Source organism: Lissotriton vulgaris, chromosome 1_2 (genome assembly GCF_964263255.1).
Source record: "Lissotriton vulgaris chromosome 1_2, aLisVul1.2, whole genome shotgun sequence".
Classification (NCBI taxonomy): Eukaryota; Metazoa; Chordata; class Amphibia; order Caudata; family Salamandridae; genus Lissotriton; species Lissotriton vulgaris.
Window position 1 is genome coordinate 145,726,418 of NC_141686.1, and position 19,210 is coordinate 145,745,627.

At 46.5% G+C, this 19,210-nt stretch overlaps 1 protein-coding gene across 1 annotated transcript in view; it reads right to left on the bottom strand.

The window, feature by feature from the left end:
- The window catches only part of AGBL3 (AGBL carboxypeptidase 3), a 687,703-nt gene that overhangs the window by 211,316 nt on the left and 457,177 nt on the right, over positions 1-19,210 (bottom strand). Inside the window, exon 16 of the mRNA XM_086953007.1 lies at positions 4,994-5,044. Coding sequence (XP_086809133.1) covers positions 4,994-5,044 — 51 coding nt within the window. The remainder of the gene's footprint in view (positions 1-4,993; positions 5,045-19,210) is intronic.

A 19,210-nucleotide genomic window follows, 5' to 3' on the forward strand; every position in this document is an offset into this window, starting at 1 on the left:
GAGTAGTTGGCCAGCATAATATTTAGCCTCAATGTTGATTAGCGCTATGAGTCTTTAGTTCTTTGGTTTGTTTTTGCTACCTTCCTTGTGTATAGGTGAGATGATCGATCCTTTCTAAGAATCTGGGATTCTTCCGGCTTCCAAAATGTTGTGAAAGACTGGTAGTAATGATCCAGCCCAATAGGTTGGATCCTGCTTGTATGCAGTGGCGTAACGAAAGTTGAAGGGCTCCCCCTGCAAAGTACACAAAGGGGCCCGCTCCGGATTTAATCCAGAGCTCTCCGGTGTGAATACAGTGCTGAGGTGGTCCTCTGCAGCTCAGGGGCCCCCGCACTGCGGGGAATGCGGGGCCTGTGTTACGCCCCTGCTTGTATACTATTGGGGGGAGCCCGTTAGAGCCTGGCGCTCCTTCGTTTTGGCTTTTCGAAATTTTGTCCACAATCGTTTTAAGTGAAAAGAAGGATATAGACTCCGGGTCGTGGTGCTTTAGGGATTTCCACTCGCTCAGACATGCCACTTTGTCATGTGTATTTTCACTGTCTTCTGATTTAAAGTGACTCTGTAGGTATTTTGCCCAGGCGTCCTCCGTTATATGCAAGTTAATTCCTGGTGCTGTTGGGTTCTCTATGCTCTTGACTGTCTGCCAAAACCTGGAGCTGTACTTTGATTTTTCATCATGTAGCAGTTTTGCCCATGTTGTTTTAGTGGTTTCTATTATTGCTAGCCAGATGATTTTATTTTTTCGGGCACTGAGCTTCCTTAGAGCCAGCTGTGTTTTATCGGCTAAGCAGTTTTGGCAGAGGTTGCGCATTATTCTGTTTATTTTGCCCCTTATTTTTATTAACTCGGCATGGAGGGTTCCCGATAAATGAATTAATTGTTTGCTTGCTGGCCTGCTCAGTGGTTCCTGTTTGATTTTTTGCTAATTTTTTGTCAAGTTCGATTTACGGTTAGATGGGACAAAGCGTTCCATAAAGCTTTCCCAGGCTGTTAGGATGTTATCTTGTAGTAGTTTGTTGTCCTCCCACCGTTTTTGGAGGGTGTCATGTAGGCTCTAGGCAGTACCCTTGCTGAACGATGGATAGCACCCATAAGTCTAAAATTATTTCTGTATTTAATCACAAGAGGGGGAGGGAGGGAGTAGCAAAGGTCCATCCAGCTTCCATGTAATGTACAAAGATCAATAGGGAATGGACCACTTGTACCTGTGTGACCAGGGTCATAGATGTTTGGTACCTTTCATAAAAACCTTCATTCACCTATTCGTAACGTGACAGCATCGCCATAGGGTTATTTTTGGTATGCAGATCTCCACCAGGAGGTAGACCCACTGGTACTACAGTAGTGTCCAGAGACCAAAAAGGAAGAACAAAGTGAAGTGCTCAAAAAATGAAGTGAGGTTAACATTTTTCTACATCTTCATTATCGTGAAGTTGTTTATTGTATGGAGATGTGAAAAGGTTAAAACAAAAAGTGTGCGTCTATAAACCATGTTACTAATCTTTACGCACTAGTGTAGTCCATATGTGAGGTCGACATGTTTCTGCCCCAATATGCCCAGCCGAGTCTAAAGGGCTTTCTTTAGGACCAGTAGAAGTGTACTGTCGCTATATCTGCAACAGTGTGAAGTGGGTTTTTGTTTCCCCACCTTTTGTCAGGTTAATAGTACCTGCTATTTCTAAATGGGAAACAAAAGCAAAGAAAACAGAACTCGTATGCATTCCCTGGAGTTTTATACTGTCTGTATCATCTATAAGATGCTGTAGGTTAAACATTATGATTTAAACATTAAAGAAGGTCAAATTGTTAACCTCAGGTTTTTGTGCATTTAAAGAATACATTCATTACTACGTGAACATTGACAGTTTACAGGAGCACAGGCGGCCAGGGCAGCACATGCTGTCTTTTGTTCACATATTATAAAATCTGAATGTCAGAGATTGAAACAACATTATTCCGTGGAAGTGTGTTGTAGAGTTTCCTTTTGTTAAAAAGTCACTTTCCTTTAATATCTGCTTGTGTATCCCATTTGTCAAGTATAGTCATTGTGATAGAATCAGGTAAGTTTTTCATCCTTCAGTGTGAGCGAGTTCATGGTATGAGGTCAAAAAAAGTAAAATATCAAGTGGTTAAATAGATGGCTCGCCATAAGGTACCGGCGCGTAATTGTAAACTGTGATTGTAAAAATGAAAAATAAATAATGACAGCTCAGAATGGGCCCACGTCACCGAGGGCACCGATTCCAGATCGAGCACAAGCAAGCACTCATGACACTGCAGGTAATAGACGTGACGGGAGATCCTCACCGTCAAACTCTATGAAGGTAATTCAAAGACCGACTCGACAACAACGCTTAAACAGCAGGGAACTATTCAATATTGTCAAAGAATTCACCAACCCCACCGCCGACATGAACGTCATCACCCCCTCCCAAGACCTCTGCAACTCCTTAGCCTCATTCTTCCACAACAAAATCGCAGACATACATAACAGCTTCGCAAACAAGGCCGGTATCCAGTCCACCCCACCCACCTCCGAACTTGAACACCCCTCTATCAACCTTTGCACCTGGAACCCAATCACCACTGAAGAGACCATCCGCCTGATGAACTCCATCCACTCAGGATCACCAACCGACCCATGTCCCCACCACATTTTCAACAAAGCAGATTCCATTATCGCACCCCATCTCCGAGATGTCATCAACTGCTCTCTAAACTCTGCTACCTTCCCGGAAAGCTGGAAACATGCCGAACTCAGCGCCCTTCTGAAGAAACCCACAGCTGACCCCACTGAGCTCAAGAATTACCGCCCCATCTCGCTCCTCCCATTCCCTGCCAAAGTCATCGAGAAAGCCATCAACAGTCAGCTCGCCGCCTTCCTCGAATCCAACAAATCCCTCGACTCCTCACAATCCGGCTTCCGAGCCAAACACAGCACTGAGACCGCCCTCATCGCAGCTACAGATGAAATTCGAACACTACTAGACAACGGAGAAACTGTCGCCCTCATCCTACTCAACCTCTCCGCAGCCTTCGATACTGTCTGCCATAACACTCTTATTCAACGCCTAAGCAACGTCGGAATACAAGGAAAAGCACTGGACTGGATCACCTCGTTCCTCGCCGGAAGAACCCAGAGAGTCCGCCTCCCCCCTTTCAGATCAGAGGCCACCGAACTTATCTGCGGCGTACCACAGGGATCATCGCTCAGCCCCACTCTCTTCAACGTATACATGAGTCCCCTTGCCTCCATCGCACGCCAACACAACCTCAACATCATCTCCTACGCAGATGACACACAGCTTATCCTTTCCCTCACCAATGACCCAAACACCGCCAAAACCAACCTACACGAAGGGATGAAAGAAGTAGCCGAATGGATGAAGGACAGCCGTCTAAAACTGAACTCGGACAAAACAGAAGTCCTCATCTTAGGCTCACCCCCCTCCGCCTGGGACGACTCATGGTGGCCACCGGCCCTGGGAAATGCACCCATACCTAAGGACCACGCACGCAACCTGGGCTTCATCCTGGACTCCTCCCTCTCAATGACCAGACAAGTCAACGCCGTCTCCTCATCATGCTTCAACATCCTTCGCATGCTCAAAAAAATCTTCCGTTGGATCCCCACCGAAACAAGAAAAACGGTCACCCTCGCACTGGTTACCAGCCGACTGGACTACGGAAACACCCTTTACGCCGGAACAACGGCCAAACTACAGAAAAAACTCCAACGCATCCAAAATGCCTCAGCCAGACTCATACTAGACCTCCCCCGCCGAGCTCACATCTCCGGGCACCTGAAAGACCTCCACTGGCTTCCCGTCAACAAGAGAATAACATTCCGCCTCCTTACCCACGCACACAAAGCCCTCTACGACCGAGGACTCGAATGCCTCAACACGCGCCTGTCCTTTTACAAATCCTCCCGCCAACTGCGTTCATCCACTCAAGCCCTCACCGCAATCCCACGCATCCACAAATCCACCATGGGGGAAGATCCTTCTCCTACTTAGCGGCCATAACCTGGAATTCTCTCCCCACCCACCTCCGCCTTACACAGAACCACCTCTCCTTCAGAAAACAACTAAAAACTTGGATATTCGATAAATAAATAGATAAATAAATTACCCCTCCCTCTCAAGCGCCTTGAGACCCTCTGGGTATATGGGGCGCTATACAAATATCAAACTTGAACTTGAACTTAATCTACTAACTCTTTCTCTCCTACTCCAGAAGGCTGGGAGAAACTCGCCGGTCGCTCGTGGAGGCCTACAATAGGGATTCTTCAGGTGAAGATTTATGAGCAGCGATTTAAAAGAACACTTTACTCTGCATGCGCCGGACGTTTAAGCTGTCATACTGTCGCTAATGGGTCATATACTGGGGACTCCCATCTCGACGACGGGGAATGATTCAAGCATGGGAATCTATGAAAGTTCCAATCCTGGAGTAATGTGTGAATATCGGGTTTCAATGAACATTTGTCATTTGTGCATCACCAAATAAAGTGTCTTGATTTGTTTTGATACTATTAAAATCTTTGTTTCCATAAGACTTCGAAATTACAAAATAATGTGTTGCATTTTTGCTTACCTAACCTCTAAATGTGTACAGCTCATTTCAGGTATTTGCAGTTTCTTGTGTGTTAGAAAAATAATACATCCTACAGCCTTTCCTTTTGCACTTCCTGTACCCCAGCAAGATTTTCACTTATTTCACATTACTTTTCTTTCGCAGGATGCAAAGTAAGCAGACTTTCTAAACACCAATGCCCATCTAAAAAATTAAGCAGCAATTTGTCAGAAGAAAATAGCTTGACATTAGACGTCTGTCTTTGAAGTGCGGCAAATGTGACAAGATAAATACAAAATATAATGGCATCTTTATTTACTTCTTGGACTTTCACATTCCACTAAATATTGGTTTGCAACATAAAGTGTAAGTCACTGTGCAAGAGGTCTGAAGTGCACATTTTCTGCTCTCTTACCTTGGTGTGAACATCTCCTTGTGAGTCAAAAAAGAGGTAGACAACGGCAACCTTTTAAGAAACGAAAGACAAAAAAAACACTTTTATTGGATTTTTTAATTTCTAAGGTGTCACACTTAGGTACTTACCTATAAAAGATTACACAGATTTCACATTCCATATGTATGTTTGCGCATGTAAAAAGTTACTTTCCTGTAAGAATCTGTTCGTGGCATGTAGTGCTGTAAATTCATATGCTGTGCATAGTCCTGCCATTTAGTGTTGGGCTGGAAACATGTGCAACTTGTTTTCCTTCAAAGACGTCTTTTTGAGTCACAAGCTACTGTGACTCCACATATTGCTTGTAATGTGCATGGGCATCGGCTCCATTGTTAAATAGTTTTTTCCCGCACTCAGTGTAAGGACTTAGATGAAGCACAGAGATACAGAAAGATGACCATGCGCAGGAAATATCATACATAAAAGTTAAAGAGAAAATGTCTGTAACACTGAAAAGAATCTGGGGAGGAGGGTTGGCATGAGTGAATCTACAGCACGACATGCCACAAACTGATGTTCAGGGGTAACATTTTCCATTAGTGGCATCTTTAGCCGTAGACATACACGCTGTGCATCGACTGTAAAGCATTCCTCCCAAAAGTGGTGGCTACCCTGAGGATGTTGAAGAAACCTGGAAAAGTGTGCAAAGGACAACCTGACCTACATGGGCTTAATGGCACACTAAAAAATCTACACAATAATGTTTTATGAATGTGTGGGGAGTAGACCAGATAGCTGTTTTGCACATGTCAAGCATAGGAATTTTACCCAAGAAAGCCATAGAAGCTCCTTTTGTGCGGGTTAAGTGGGTTTTAGAATGGACCGGCGAAGGCCGTTTGGCTTTCACATAACAAATTTGTATTAAGGGCAGGCAATAAGGAAAATACTACTTCCCAGTATGCATCTGTTCTTGGCATGTAGAGCTGCAGAGTTTTACACTTTTGCATAGATCGCCATCTGGTGTTGGGCTCGAATGTTTGCATGTTGTTTTTGTCTTCGAAGAAGTCTTGTAGTCACGAGGTTGGTGCCTCCTCCTTCGGTCAACAAAGCGCATTGGCTTCGGCTCCATTGTTAGATTGTTTTTGCCACTTAGGGATAGATGGAGTAGTGAGAAATAGAAAGATGTCCATGCGTGATGTATCTAAGTAAGATAATACTGGAACAGATAGAGGTATCGGGGGAGGCGGGTGGGCGTGTACAGCTCTGTAGCTCTACATGCCAAGAACAGATGCATACTGGTAAGTAGCATTTTCTGTTCGAGGCATATGAGCTGCAGATTGTACACTTTTGCATAGACTATACAGCAGTTACCTCCTTAGCGGTGGCTACCTATATCTGTTGCAGTAGTTTGAAATAGTGTTTTTAGTACAGCCTGGCCCACACTAGCTTGTTGTTTTGCCTGCAGTTCTACACAATAGTGTTTTGTGATGGTTTGTGGTGTATCCCAAGTTGCTGCTTTTCTTGTCATCTAGGGGAATGTTCCCTAAGAATGCCATAGAAGCCCCATGTTTGCGTGTAGAATGAGCTCTAGGGGGAATAGTTAACATTGGTGTGGCTTTGATATAGCATATTTATATGCATTTTACAATCCAACTAGCAATTTCTGTTTTGGCTATAGGATTACCTTTATGAGGTAGGGAGAAAGCCATAAAAAGTTGTATGGTTTTCCTAAAGGATTTTGTTCTTTAAATGTGGTAGAGTATTGCTCTTTTAACATCTAAGGTGTGTAGAACACTGAGTGTGGTTGAGGAAAACATACCGGGAGTTCAACAGACTGATGCAGATGGAAGGCAGCTACTACTTTGGGTAAAAAGTTTGGGTTAATTCTAAGAACCACTTTGTTATGATGGATCTGTAAAAATGGTTCTTGTATGGTTAATGCCTGGAGTTCACTAACTCTTCTGAGAGATGTGATAGCAACCATAAAGGCCACTTTCCAAGTGAGAAACTGTAGTTCACATTTGTGGAGAGGTTCAAAAGGAGGACCTATTAGTCTGGTTAGGAATACATTTAGGTTCCCCACCGGAGAGGTTGGAGCTCTTGGTGGAATTATTCTTTTAAGTCCTTCCATAAAAGCTTTGATAGCGGGGACTCGAAACAAGTGTTGTCTATTTTGTAGGTAGGCCGTTATGGTGGCTAGATGTAACCTGATAGATGTATATGCTAGGTTACATTGTTGGTTGTAGATGCAAGTGGTAACAGATGATGTTCTGAATGGAAGCATCTAGTGTGTTGATCTTGTTGTGTGTGCAATAATTGCCTAATCACTTCCATTTTGCCGCATAGCATGCCCTTGTTGTAGGGCATCTGGTCTTTTTGATAATGTTAATACAGTCTGGCAAGAGAATGAGGTAGTCACACTCTAAGATTTCAGGAGCCAGATTGCAAGGTTGAGTTGATTTGGATCTGGTTCTGAGTAAGAAGTTTGGGTGAGAGGTGTCTCTTTTGATGTGGTACTACTGATAGTTCCAATAGAGTTGTGAACCATGCTTGTCTTGCCCATGTTGGAGCAACTAGGTTCATTGTGAGGGAATGTTTTTTGAGTTTCTTCACCACTAACGGAATGAGTGGGAGAGGCGAAAAAGCGTAAGCAAATTTGCCTGACTATTTCATCCATAGTGCATTGCCTTTGGACAATGGTTGTGGATACCTGGATGCAAAGTTTTAGCTTTTTGCGTTTTGGTGTGTGGCAAACAGATCTATTACTGGGTCTCCCCACATGCGAAAGAATGGAAGAAGAACTTGAGAATGAAGTTCCCATTTGTGGATCTGTTGTGCTTGACGGCTGAGCGGATCAGCTAATTGATTGTGTACCCCTGGGAGATGTTCTGCCATGAGGTATATTTTTTAAGGAATGGCTCATTTCCATATGCTTTGAGCTTGGTGTGATAGCTGTAGGGAGTGTGTCCCCCCTTGCTTCTGTATGTAATACATCACTGTCATGTTGTCTGTATGAATCAGGACAGCTTTACCTAGCAGGTGCAGTTGAAAAGATGTCAACGCTAGGAAGACTGCTATCAATTCCAGGTAGTTGATGTGAAATAGTTTTTGTTGGGGGGTCCAGATACCTTGAATGGTGTGGGTTTGAAGATGAGATACCCAGCTTGTGAGCAATGCGTCTGTTGTTAGCACTATCTGTGGGACTGGCTCAAAGAACGACCACCCTATGGAAAGGTTCTGTGTGTTCCACCATTGCAAAGAGCGATGAGTGCGGTTGTCCACCAACACCAGATCTGTTATCTGCCCTGAGCCTAGTTCCACTGATGTGTTAGGCACTCTTGTAATGGACGCATTAGAAGTTTTGCATAAGGAACGAGAAAAATGCAAGAGGCCATCATCCCTATCAGTTGCATGAACACTCGTGCTGGTAGGTAGTGTTGTGGCTGAACTCTTTGAACTAGTATCTGTATAACTGTTATCCTGACTGGGTTGGGATATGCTAGGGCTGTGGAAGTATTTAGTGTAGCTCCTAGATATTGTTGTACTATGGACGGTTGGAAATGGGATTTACCCAGATTTACTGTGAAGCAGTTGTATTGTACGGAGTGTGTGTTGAACACAGCTGTTGTGGGATTTTGCTTTTATGAGCCAGTTGTCCAGATATGGGAAGACATAAATCTGCTGTCTTCTCAAATGGGCTGCAACCACTGCCAGGTACTTGGTGAAAACCCTGGGTGCCGTGGTGATCCCGAATGGTAGAACTTTGAACTGGTAGTGTTGCCCATGTACCACAAACCTGAGATATTTCCTGCGAGCGGGATGAATGGGAATGTAGAAGTAGGCGTCCCTTAGATCTAGAGTGGAGAGAAAGTCGCCTTGCTGAAGTAGCGGAAGCACTTGTTGTAAAGTGACCATGTGGAAGTGGTCTGATAGGATGTAGAAGTTGATCGGTGTGAGGTCCAGTATTGGCCTGAGAGCCATCCTTTTTTGGAATTAAAAAATAGAGGGAATAGACTCGTGTGCCTTGAGGAGGCCAGGGAACCGGCTCTATTGCATGTTTTTGTAATAGTGCAAGACTCTCTTGTTTGAGAAGCGTCAGGTGTTCTGATGACATTGGGCGCTGTTGGGAGGTATGTTGGGAGGGGTAGAAGTGAGTTCCAGGCAATACCTATACTGGATAATTTGTCTTACCGACTTGTCTATTGTAACAGAATTCTAGACAGGCAGGAACTGTGAGAGGCATCCCCGACAGGAGTGGGATGATCGGGGGAAAGTGCAGAGAAGTCACTGTTTGGTATTAGGGGAGCTGCAGGTGTTATTACCCCTGCCTCTGCCCTTGTTGTTGGGCCCCCTGTAACCTCTAGTTTATCCTCTGGAAAGGGAGCCCTGGTTGGGACTTTTGCAGGATGAGGACGGGTGTTCTGTTGTATTTGTTTTGCAGCCTGCTCTATAGAAGGAACTCAGAAAGGAGACTCTGTTAGAAGGTCACTGTAGAGCTCCCATAGACTTGGTAGTATCTGTGTCCTTTTTTATATTTTCGAAAGATGTGTCCACTGTAGGGCCAAAGTGCTCCTGGCCAAAAGGTTGATTAAGGAATGTATTTTGTACCTCTTCTTTAAAACCAGATACCCTGAGCCAGGCATGTCTGCGTAGCAAAACACTGGTATTTACTGCGCGGGACGTGGCGTCTGCTGCGTCGAGCGCATATTTTATGGATGTAATAGTGATTAGTTTGCCTTCCTGTATAAGGTCATTGACTTTGTCCTTAAATTGTTGAGGCAGATGTTGAATGATCTTTTCTAGCTCATCATAGTGAGCCCTGTCATAACTTGCCAGAAGGGCTTGTGTGTTGGCTATTTTCCATGAGTTTGCAGCTTGAGACGCCATACGTTTGCCTGATGTGTCTAATAATTTATATTCTTTATCAGGAGGTGTTGTGTCACCTGACCCCTGAGAGTTGCTCTTTTGCGTGCATTGGCTACAACCAGGGAATCCCAAAGAAAGTTGACCCTTGATGTATATGGGGTTAGTGGGAGCTGCCTTGTATTTCTTATCTATTCTGGGGTTAAGAAGAACAATAGTTACTTACCTGTAATCTGTGGTTCTCCAGTATTGGTGTCTTTGATAGATTCACATGCCTGAATCATTCCCCGTCATCGGAGTGGGAGTCCCACGGTACATAAAAAAGCAATAATATGCCTATAGAAAAACCAAAACCTTGGTAAAACCAAACCAGGAAGTAAAGTAGCCCTAAGCTACAGTGTACAAAACTTCCACACTCATGACTATCCTAGTCATTTTGTATAGACCAAACTGCAGCCAATCAGGCGACAGCAACCCACCAGAATGTTCTCCTCAGAGGCTCAGGCTCTCAGATTTTCTTGCACAGGAATAAAACCAAAATAATTGCCTGAGGGAGCCTCTGAGGGGAGGTGGGCGGGTGCATGTGAATCTATGGAAGACACCAATACTGGAGAACTACAGATTACAGATTACAGGTAAGTAACTATTGTTCTTCTCCAGTACTGGGGTGTCTTTCATAGATTCACATGCCTGAATCAGAGTAGATAGCAGTACAAAAGAACATCATGCTCATAGACGCTTATTGTATCATAGGATAGATGCATAAATAGCCAAACAATAATAACATGCAAGAAGCGTCTAAAAAGAGCATAGAGGAGGAGGGAGAACAGAGGCTCACCTATTTGAAAAGATTGCGAAGAACTTCTCTTCCCACCGAAGCATCTGCATCACTGGCAGAGTCCAAACAGTAGTGTCTGGTAAAAGTGTGCCTGCTGGACCAAGCTGCAGCTTTGCAGATCTGAAGAAGAGGCACACCTGCGAAAATAGCGGTGGAAGAGGATACCGCTCTTGTAGAATGCGCTCTTGGCAAAGACTGCAAGGGTCTTCCTGCTTGTTGATGACAGAGTCCAATTGCCGAGGAAACCCATCGGGCTATAGTTTGTTTGGATACCGCGCATCCCTTGGCGCAGTCTTCCATAGGCCACAAAGAGTTGGTCTGTCTTGCTAATAGTGGCTGTTCTTTGAAGGTAGAACTTGAGACATCTCCTGGTTTCTAAAGAGTGTAAAGCTCTTTCAGCCGCTGATTGTGGATTTGGAAAAAAAAATTCCGGCTCATTAAGATGAAAGTCAGATGGAACTTTGGGCATGTACTTAGGATTAGTACGTCGCACCACAGAATCTGAAGTAAATTGCAAGAAAGGAAATTTTGAAGTGAATGCTTGAATGTCACTGACCCTTCTAGCTGACGTCAAAGTCAAGAGTAAAGAGACCTTCCATGAAAGGAGTTTGAGATCAATTTTATGAATGGGCTCAAAGGGGTGACGCATGAGCTGAGCGAGCACCACATTCAAATGCCAAGATGGAGGTGGATGTCGAATTGGAGGAAACATACGGAATAGTCCTTTAAAAAATTGCTGAATTATCCTTGAAGAAAAGAGAGAGTTTGAAACCGTCCTGACGGAATCTGGAAATGGCTGCCAGAAATACTTTTAGAGTTGAATGCGAGAAACCTGATCTAGCCAGATGAAGGAAGAAAGGCAAGCTATGTTCTGGTCTAGAATGGATGGGATGCAGATCAGCAGAGCGACACCAGACACAAAAACGCTTCCATTTGAGCTTGTAGGTTTTAATTGTGGCTGGCTCTCTAGCATTGGCCAGAACTTCTTGACAATCTGCAGAGATGTCTAAGTGGGCAAACTCATTGTGTTGAGGAGCCAAGCTGATAATTTCAAGGAAGCTGGGTCCGGATGGCACACTTGGCCCCCTTGAGTGGTCAGGAGATTCGGTATTTGTGGCAATTGGATTGGACTGCACTCCGAGAGGAGGAGAAGTTTGGTGAACCAAAACTGTCGGGCCACCTTGGAACGATTAGAACTAGACAACATGGTTGTCTCTTCATCTTCTGATGACCTTGGGCATTAAAGGAATTGGTGGAAAGGCGTATGCAAATATCCGAAACTAGTTAATCGAAAGGGCATCCCCGCATGAGTTCTTGTGGGGAATCCAGCTTGCAAAGTGTGGGCATTTCCGGTTCTGATTCATCGCAAACAAATCCAGGTCGGGGTGACCCCACTCTCGGAATATTCGATCCAGTGTTGGCTGATGGATCTCCCATTCGTGATTGGTTACAGCAGACCTGCTGAGGGAGTCCGCTAGCACATTGGACACCCCTGGAACATGGATCGCTGAAAGATTGATGTCGTGATCCAGAGCCCAATTCCAGATCTCTTGTGCTTGATGAGATAACCGGACCGACCTTCTGCCTCCCTGTTTGTTCAGGTAATGCATACTGGTCGTATTGTCTGTTCGAATTAGAACTGTGGAACCTTCGGTCATTTTTTGAAAGGACTTTAGAGCGAGAAAAATGGCTCGTAGCTCTAGGAGGTTTATGTGCCACTTTTTCTGTTGCACGTTCCATTCCCCATTGATCGTCATTCCCTGGAGGAGGTGTGCGACCCAACCCTCCAGAGAAGCATCCGTGGTAACAATGAATCTGGGCACCTCTGTTAGGAATGCACATCCCACCTGCAGGTTGCACGTGTGCATCCACCATTGAATGGAGTTCCGCATCCGAGGAGTTATGCTGATTATGTCCTCGAATCATCCTATCACTTGCACCCACTGAAGACTGAGTTCTTCCTGCAAGGGCCTCATCCTTAGACGACAGTTGGGGATAAGAGGTGTTAGACCTGTCAGCCCTAGGGTGGTCTTTCCCTATTTTATTCGCCCTTGCCTCATTTTTCCCACCTTCTTTTTTTGTTGGCCTTAGGTCTCCGAGCACTTTACCATTGCTAACCAATGTTAAGGTGAGGTGCTCTCTACTTCCAACATGGCTGCCACAGGCCCCTGCTACTGCGGAGTGGTCTTTTTAGTAGCACCCTAGTTGCCAGGAGCTGGCTGGAACCCTTAAACATTGTTGCAATACCAGCCTGCCTAGCCTGCCCATAGTTAGAGTAGGGAAGCTCCTGGAACCTTCTAGAATAGGGTCGGGGTCTGCTTTTGCCGCCTTAGAGTGTGGTCACCTGACCTGGGCATATATAAAGAAAGGAGGGAAAGTTTTTAGCCAGTTGGGGCATCACTGACCTGGGGGAACCTACGCAGGAGACTTAGGCGGTAGGGCCTCGTCCGGAACCAATGCCACTGGGGGTGACAGGGTTTAGGCGCTGCCCACCAAGCTGTGTGAGGAACACTGAACTAGCCCACTGATCTGGCCCGGCGGGAGGGGAACCCAGGGACCATATGGGTACATTTGAATTCCTTCCAATCGAAGATGAGCTGCTACCGGAGCTAACACCTTTGTAAAAACTCTGGGGGCTGAACGCAGTCCAAAAGGGAGAACTTTGAACTGGAAGTCCCTGCCAGCCACTCTGAACCTTAAAAACTTCATGTGTCTGGGTAGAATGGTTAGATGGAAGTATGCGTCCTGAAGGTCGAGTGTTGCCAATTGATCCCCTTCTGAGAGAAACTGGAGGATTTCTTGGAGTGTTAACATCTGGAAGGACAATTTTTTTAGGTATTTGTTGAGGGCACGCAGGTCGAGGATGGGGCGCCATTCCCCCGACTTCTTGCAAATTAGGAAAAACCTCAAATAAAATCCTTTTCCTCTTTGCAATCGAGGTACTTTTTTGATTGCTCCTTTTCGAATCTTGGTATATATTTGGGAGAACAGCTCTTTGAGATGAGCTGTTGGTGGACCCTTTGGGGGAGCATTTGGAGGGGCTTTGACAAATTCTAGAATGTGGCCCCTGGACACAACGTCCAGGACCCATCTGTCCGTAGTAATCTTTGACCAATTTGATAAGAAGTGGGATATTCTTCCTCCAATTTGTACATTTGGCTTGGGTAGAGGTGGTGGCAGCTTGTACTCCTCATTTGCTCTTGTTGTTGTCTCTTCCACGATAAGAGGATTTCCTTCTTGTTTGGGAATAATTATTTCCTTTCTGACCGTACGTCTGTTGTCTGTACAGTTGGTATCTTTGGTTACCCTGCGTGTTGTTATATGAACGCTGCAGCGAATAACCTCCTCTGTTTGAGAAATTGCCTCTTCCTTTTGCACCACGAAAGGAAGACTTACGGAATTGTAGAGTTCCTGGCGATCGTGCTGTTTCCGTGTCCTTCTTTATGGCTTGTAAAGCCTCATCCACGTGTTGCCCGAAAAGGAACTCTCCATCAATGGCCATGTCCATGATCTTAGACTAGACCTCCCAGCGAAAGGATGTAGATTTTAGCCATCCCTGTCTTCTCAGAACAGCTGCACCCGCCAGCTGCCTAAAACCTGTAGCCGTCACGTCCACTGCAGCATCAATTCAGCCGATGCACATTCACCTTCGTGCAAAATATTTTTGGCCTCAGATTTCTACGGCTCCGGAAGCTTTTCAATCTAAGGCGCTATGTCTGACCACATCTGCCTGTCATACCTCCCAAGTATTGCTGGGGAGTTTTGGCACGGACAGTAGTTGCCGCTATAGTCGAGACCTTCTTACCTATTGAGTCGAGACGTCTTCCCTCTCTATCCGGGGGAGCAGTGATTTGCGAAGAAGGATTTCTGGCCCTCCTCTGAGCCACCTGGGCAACAACTGAATCAGTTTTAGCTTGACTAATAAGGCATGCCGGTGAAGTGAGAGGCCCCTTATATTTTTTATCTACTCTAGGTAGAACTGCCGGCAGAGAGTTTGGTGTGGCCATTATCTTCAAACCCTCCTTCCAAATAACGTCAATTATTGGGATGGTCTTCACTTGCCTTTGCGGTAGATACTTAAAATAATATAGGAAGCATTCATACTGTTTAGCCTCCATGGTGATAAGAAACCTTTTCGTTGCCCTGTCCATAATCTGATGAAAAGTCGCAATGTCTACCCGCGGAGAGTCCGCCGCAGGTGGACCAGCTGGAGAAGGAGTTTGTGCTTGATAGTCGTCCCACTCTGACAGTACTGACTTGTCGTCTACCTCGCCTTCTTCTGTTTCCTCATCAGAAGTAACATCATTCTGGGTGTGATGAGATGGTACTGGAGAGGGAAGTATTGTAGGTTGTGTCTCCGAAGTTGGCAGGGGAGAAGATTGTCTTGGTGGTCTTAATGGTGCTGTAGATGTTTGTGGCATAGGCGTTGAGAGGCGTGAATCACCTGATTCTGAAGGTGGGAATCGGCGGTAATAATCACTCAACATATACTGCAGATTATGTAGTAGATCCAATGGCATCTGCGTGGAAGGCACCGACACAGGAGCCCGACCAGAAGGCTCAAGGAATTGTTCCTCTTCTTCAGGTTCTTCATCCTGGTATTTTATAAGCAGCTCAGATGGGCTTCTGGCTGCACGAAAACTTTCATCCTCGTAGGATTCCTCCTCTTCCTCTTCAGAGTCTAACAACTGCTCTGGCAATTTTAATGGAGATAGAGCTGTTAGGGATGATCCACGTCTCTCTAGCAATGAAGCTGTAGTAGACGGTGAAGGAATAGGAATTGTAGACGGCTTGGCTGACCACACTTGCAGTTCTGTACAAGTTGACAGAGGAGGCGTCGATGGTGCTACCGTTGTTGGTGTCGTGGACGGAGAAAAACCAGTATCCGTCTGTGGAACGGCAACATTGGTTGACGGTGTGGCTGTCGATTATACCATCTTTGTCGACGATGACGTCGACGGGAGTGTCTTCATCTTCGTAGACTATGACGTCGTCGACAGGAGTGTTTTCTTCTTCGTCGACGATGATGTCGTCGATGTGAATATTTTCTTTGTCGACAGTAATGTCGTCGACGGGAGCGATTTCTTCGTTGATGATGTCGTCGACGGCAGGGTGATCTTCGTCGACGAGGGTGACGTCGACGGGCGAGTGATCTTCGTCGACGATGAGCACGTCGACGGTATGACAGTCGTCGACGCCTGTGTCGACGACGAAGTACTCGTCAACGGTACCTTTAGGATCTTCGTCGACGAAGGAGCGTCGACGATCGATGGCACTATCTTCGTCGACGAGATGGGACATATTGATACAAGAACCAGCGTCGACGGTGTGGAGGCTGAAGACATCACCATAGCTAGTCTTGGTGAGGAGAATGTCACCGTAGATGTTGAAGAAGCGCTGACGTGAAGAGATGTCGACGGTGGAGCTGTCGTCGACGCTGAAGTGGACAAAGTCTTACTCTGAGGTAAAATTTTATGAGAAGCTGTCTTGGAAAATGATGATTTTCTAGTTTTCCTTGGGGGCGTACCAGGACCAGATTTTACAGGTGGAGAAGCCTTTTTTGAAGTAGAAGGCACGCCAGGATCTTGAGAGGATTTGGCTTTCTTCAACACCCTTGCCCCAGGAGAAGCCTTCTCAACCTCAGCCTTCCTCTTTCTAGAGGACATAGTAGACCCCGAGGCTATACTCCCTACCTCAGAAACGGGGTTATCCTGGTCTTTGATCTTTTGGAGCCACAGGAGAAGACAACCCTCTCTGTCCCTGAGGGTTTTCTGAGGAAAGGTTCTGCAGATTTTACACTCCTTCACCTCATGATCTGGATACAAACAATATATACACTTCTTGTGAGGATCCTCCTTAAAAAGCCTCCGCTTTCCACAAGAATCACAAGCCCTAAAGAGGGACCTTGAAGTAGACATCTTTAGAAGGTAAAAAATCCAACCAAAGTAGAAGAAACTGAGCAGAGCTCAGGGAGACTCCCTTCACACGACGTACGGTAGAAAATCTGGGAACCTAAGTGTTAGAACTGGGATTTCTTGTTGGCTAAGGCTTATGCCAAAGCCAGGCAGAAACCACCATTCTAGTCAGGGCAAGGGAGTCACATGCCAAGATAACCCCTGCTCACCCCCTTGGTAGCTTGGCACAAGCAGACAGGCTTATCCCGGAGGCAATGTGTAGAGCATTTGCGCACGCACACAACAGCAACAACATCCTAGGCACACCACAAAAGGAACGCCACACAAGGTTATATAAAAATATCTTTTGTATTGTCAAAACACATCCGATAGTAATCACACTATATACATTTGTGCCAACTGGCACGGGCTATATTCACAAGGGATTATTTACACCAGGACAGGGCCACGTGGGCCACTGTCAGCATCAGCATTTAGTAGAACTAGCACTTAGAATAACTGTCACACCAAATAACAATTATAGACCACAACCAGTAACCACTGGTAACAGGTAGGTACACACTACGCAATACTAATAATCATAAGCATAGATCACGCTTACCAAGACTCTCTAGTATAACATACTAGGCAAAGCAAACTTCTAAGCATGAGCACCTTTTGAAGTATAACACAAGCATAAAGGCAAAGCACATTATGCAGCAATCACATTTAGGCCTAACCAGTATAACTACAGTAGGCAATCTCGCACTAGTCTAAACACATTAGTCTCTACCTCCTAAGAATAAATCACATTTAGGGGCGTAAATCAAAGTGAAACACAATCTCACTAACACAAACCTCCACAGGAAAAACCATCTCTAGAGGTATCAATACAGGGTGCGTAAAACATACTAAATGCATTACATTTCCTAGCACCCCCTTATTCTAGCACACAAATCACATTAGGCAATTACCATCACATATATAATAGATAATCACATTGCGCCAAAATAAAATCACATTAGGGCCTTGCGCCCCATCCACACACCAGCCCCCTGGCCACCTGGCCATCCAATAAAGGGACTCAAAAAGCCCTGTGTCCAGAATGTCAGGGTGCGCTGCCGATGCAGCGCCAGTCAGGGGTGCGCCAACGGCACAAACCTAAACATTGCAGCTGCCCACTAATTGCTGGGCAGCTGGGAACAGTAACAGGGCCTAAAAGTTGCAGCTGGCACTAAGTGCTGGCAGCTGTAGAAGACTTGGCACCTCTGTGCCATCTCTGTCCCTCCCAAGGACTCTCTCTCTCTCAAATTGCGCATAAACGGTGCAGCTGCCCAATAAATGCTGGGCAGCTGGGAAATCAGCAAAACTGAGGCCTGAGCTCTGATTAGCCCTTACAGACATTGCGCCCAACGGTGGAGCCCTCTGGCTCTAAGGACAACTAGCCCACACATTGGAGCCCTTTAGATCTGAAAATCACCATTAACATGTTGGGGCGACCCACTGCCAACCGGGGCCGCCCTGAAGGCATCTCTACATGTTGCGGAGCGCATGGACTCCGGACATCACTCTGTCCCCACGGAGCCCTCGAGGCTCGAAACACAACTGCTGGGCCTTTGTTGGAGTCCCACTCGGGGGACTCAGAAATTGCTAATGACCCTGGAGCCTCTCGTGGGCTCTCAAGTAAAATGTGCCCCTTGTAGGAGCCTCCGGGGCTCAAGAAATAACTATGCCCCGGCTTGGGAAATATAGAGGCCCATAAAGCTTAAGATATCGCCCCCAACGTTGGAGCGGCCCGCTGTAAGCTGGGGCCGCTCTTAATACGTCCAGGCACTGTGCCTTTAGCAGGCACTACTAACATCAGCCCATACGGAGCCCCCCAGCCCTTCTCTACTCACCGGGCTGTTCTCAGGGGACTCCGCTCTGCCTGCGGTGTTCTCTCCTCACTCCCTGGACCGGCGGCTGGGTTTCTCTCGGCGCAGTGGTGACTCCTCAATTCCAGCGCGTCAATGTGCCGCCCGCCCCCGCACCAGCACCATCTCTTCTTGCGGCACCCGGACCTTCAGAGTGGAGCAGCAAGGCTCCAGGTCAATTTCTCCTCCGGGGCTCCCTCCCAGCTCACGGGGGCCCCGGGCAGCCATTCCTCGGCCAGCTGCTTCTTTCTTTGGCCGGAGGGACTTCCTGCCGGATTGCAGGCCCCGCCCTGTCCTGGCAAAAGATGCCTGGCTTCCTGCCTCGGAGGGCCGCCAATGGCAGCGCGGCCCCGAGCAGGGAGGCGGGCACAGACTCTCCTCGGTAATCCCCGGGGCCGGCGGTGAGTTCTTGGCACACAGCGCTCCTAAGCGCTATCGGAAAATAAAGCGCTCCCAGCGCTAGAGGACTAGCAAGGTCCAAGTGGAAATAAAGCGCTCCCAGCGCTAGAGGACCAACAAGGTCCAAGTAGAAATAAAGCGCTCCCCAGCGCTAGAGACACACCAGTCCAGGACAAAGGTCAGGCCCCCAAAGGTTTCAGGGAATCCATCAGGCATCCAGGGGCAGGGCAGGGCCCAGGGAGGCAAGCCTTCCCCTGGACCCCAGCAGCAGCACGCCCCTGGCAGATTCAAGTAGCAAGACAAGAACATTTTGTAAGGGCACACAGCCCCT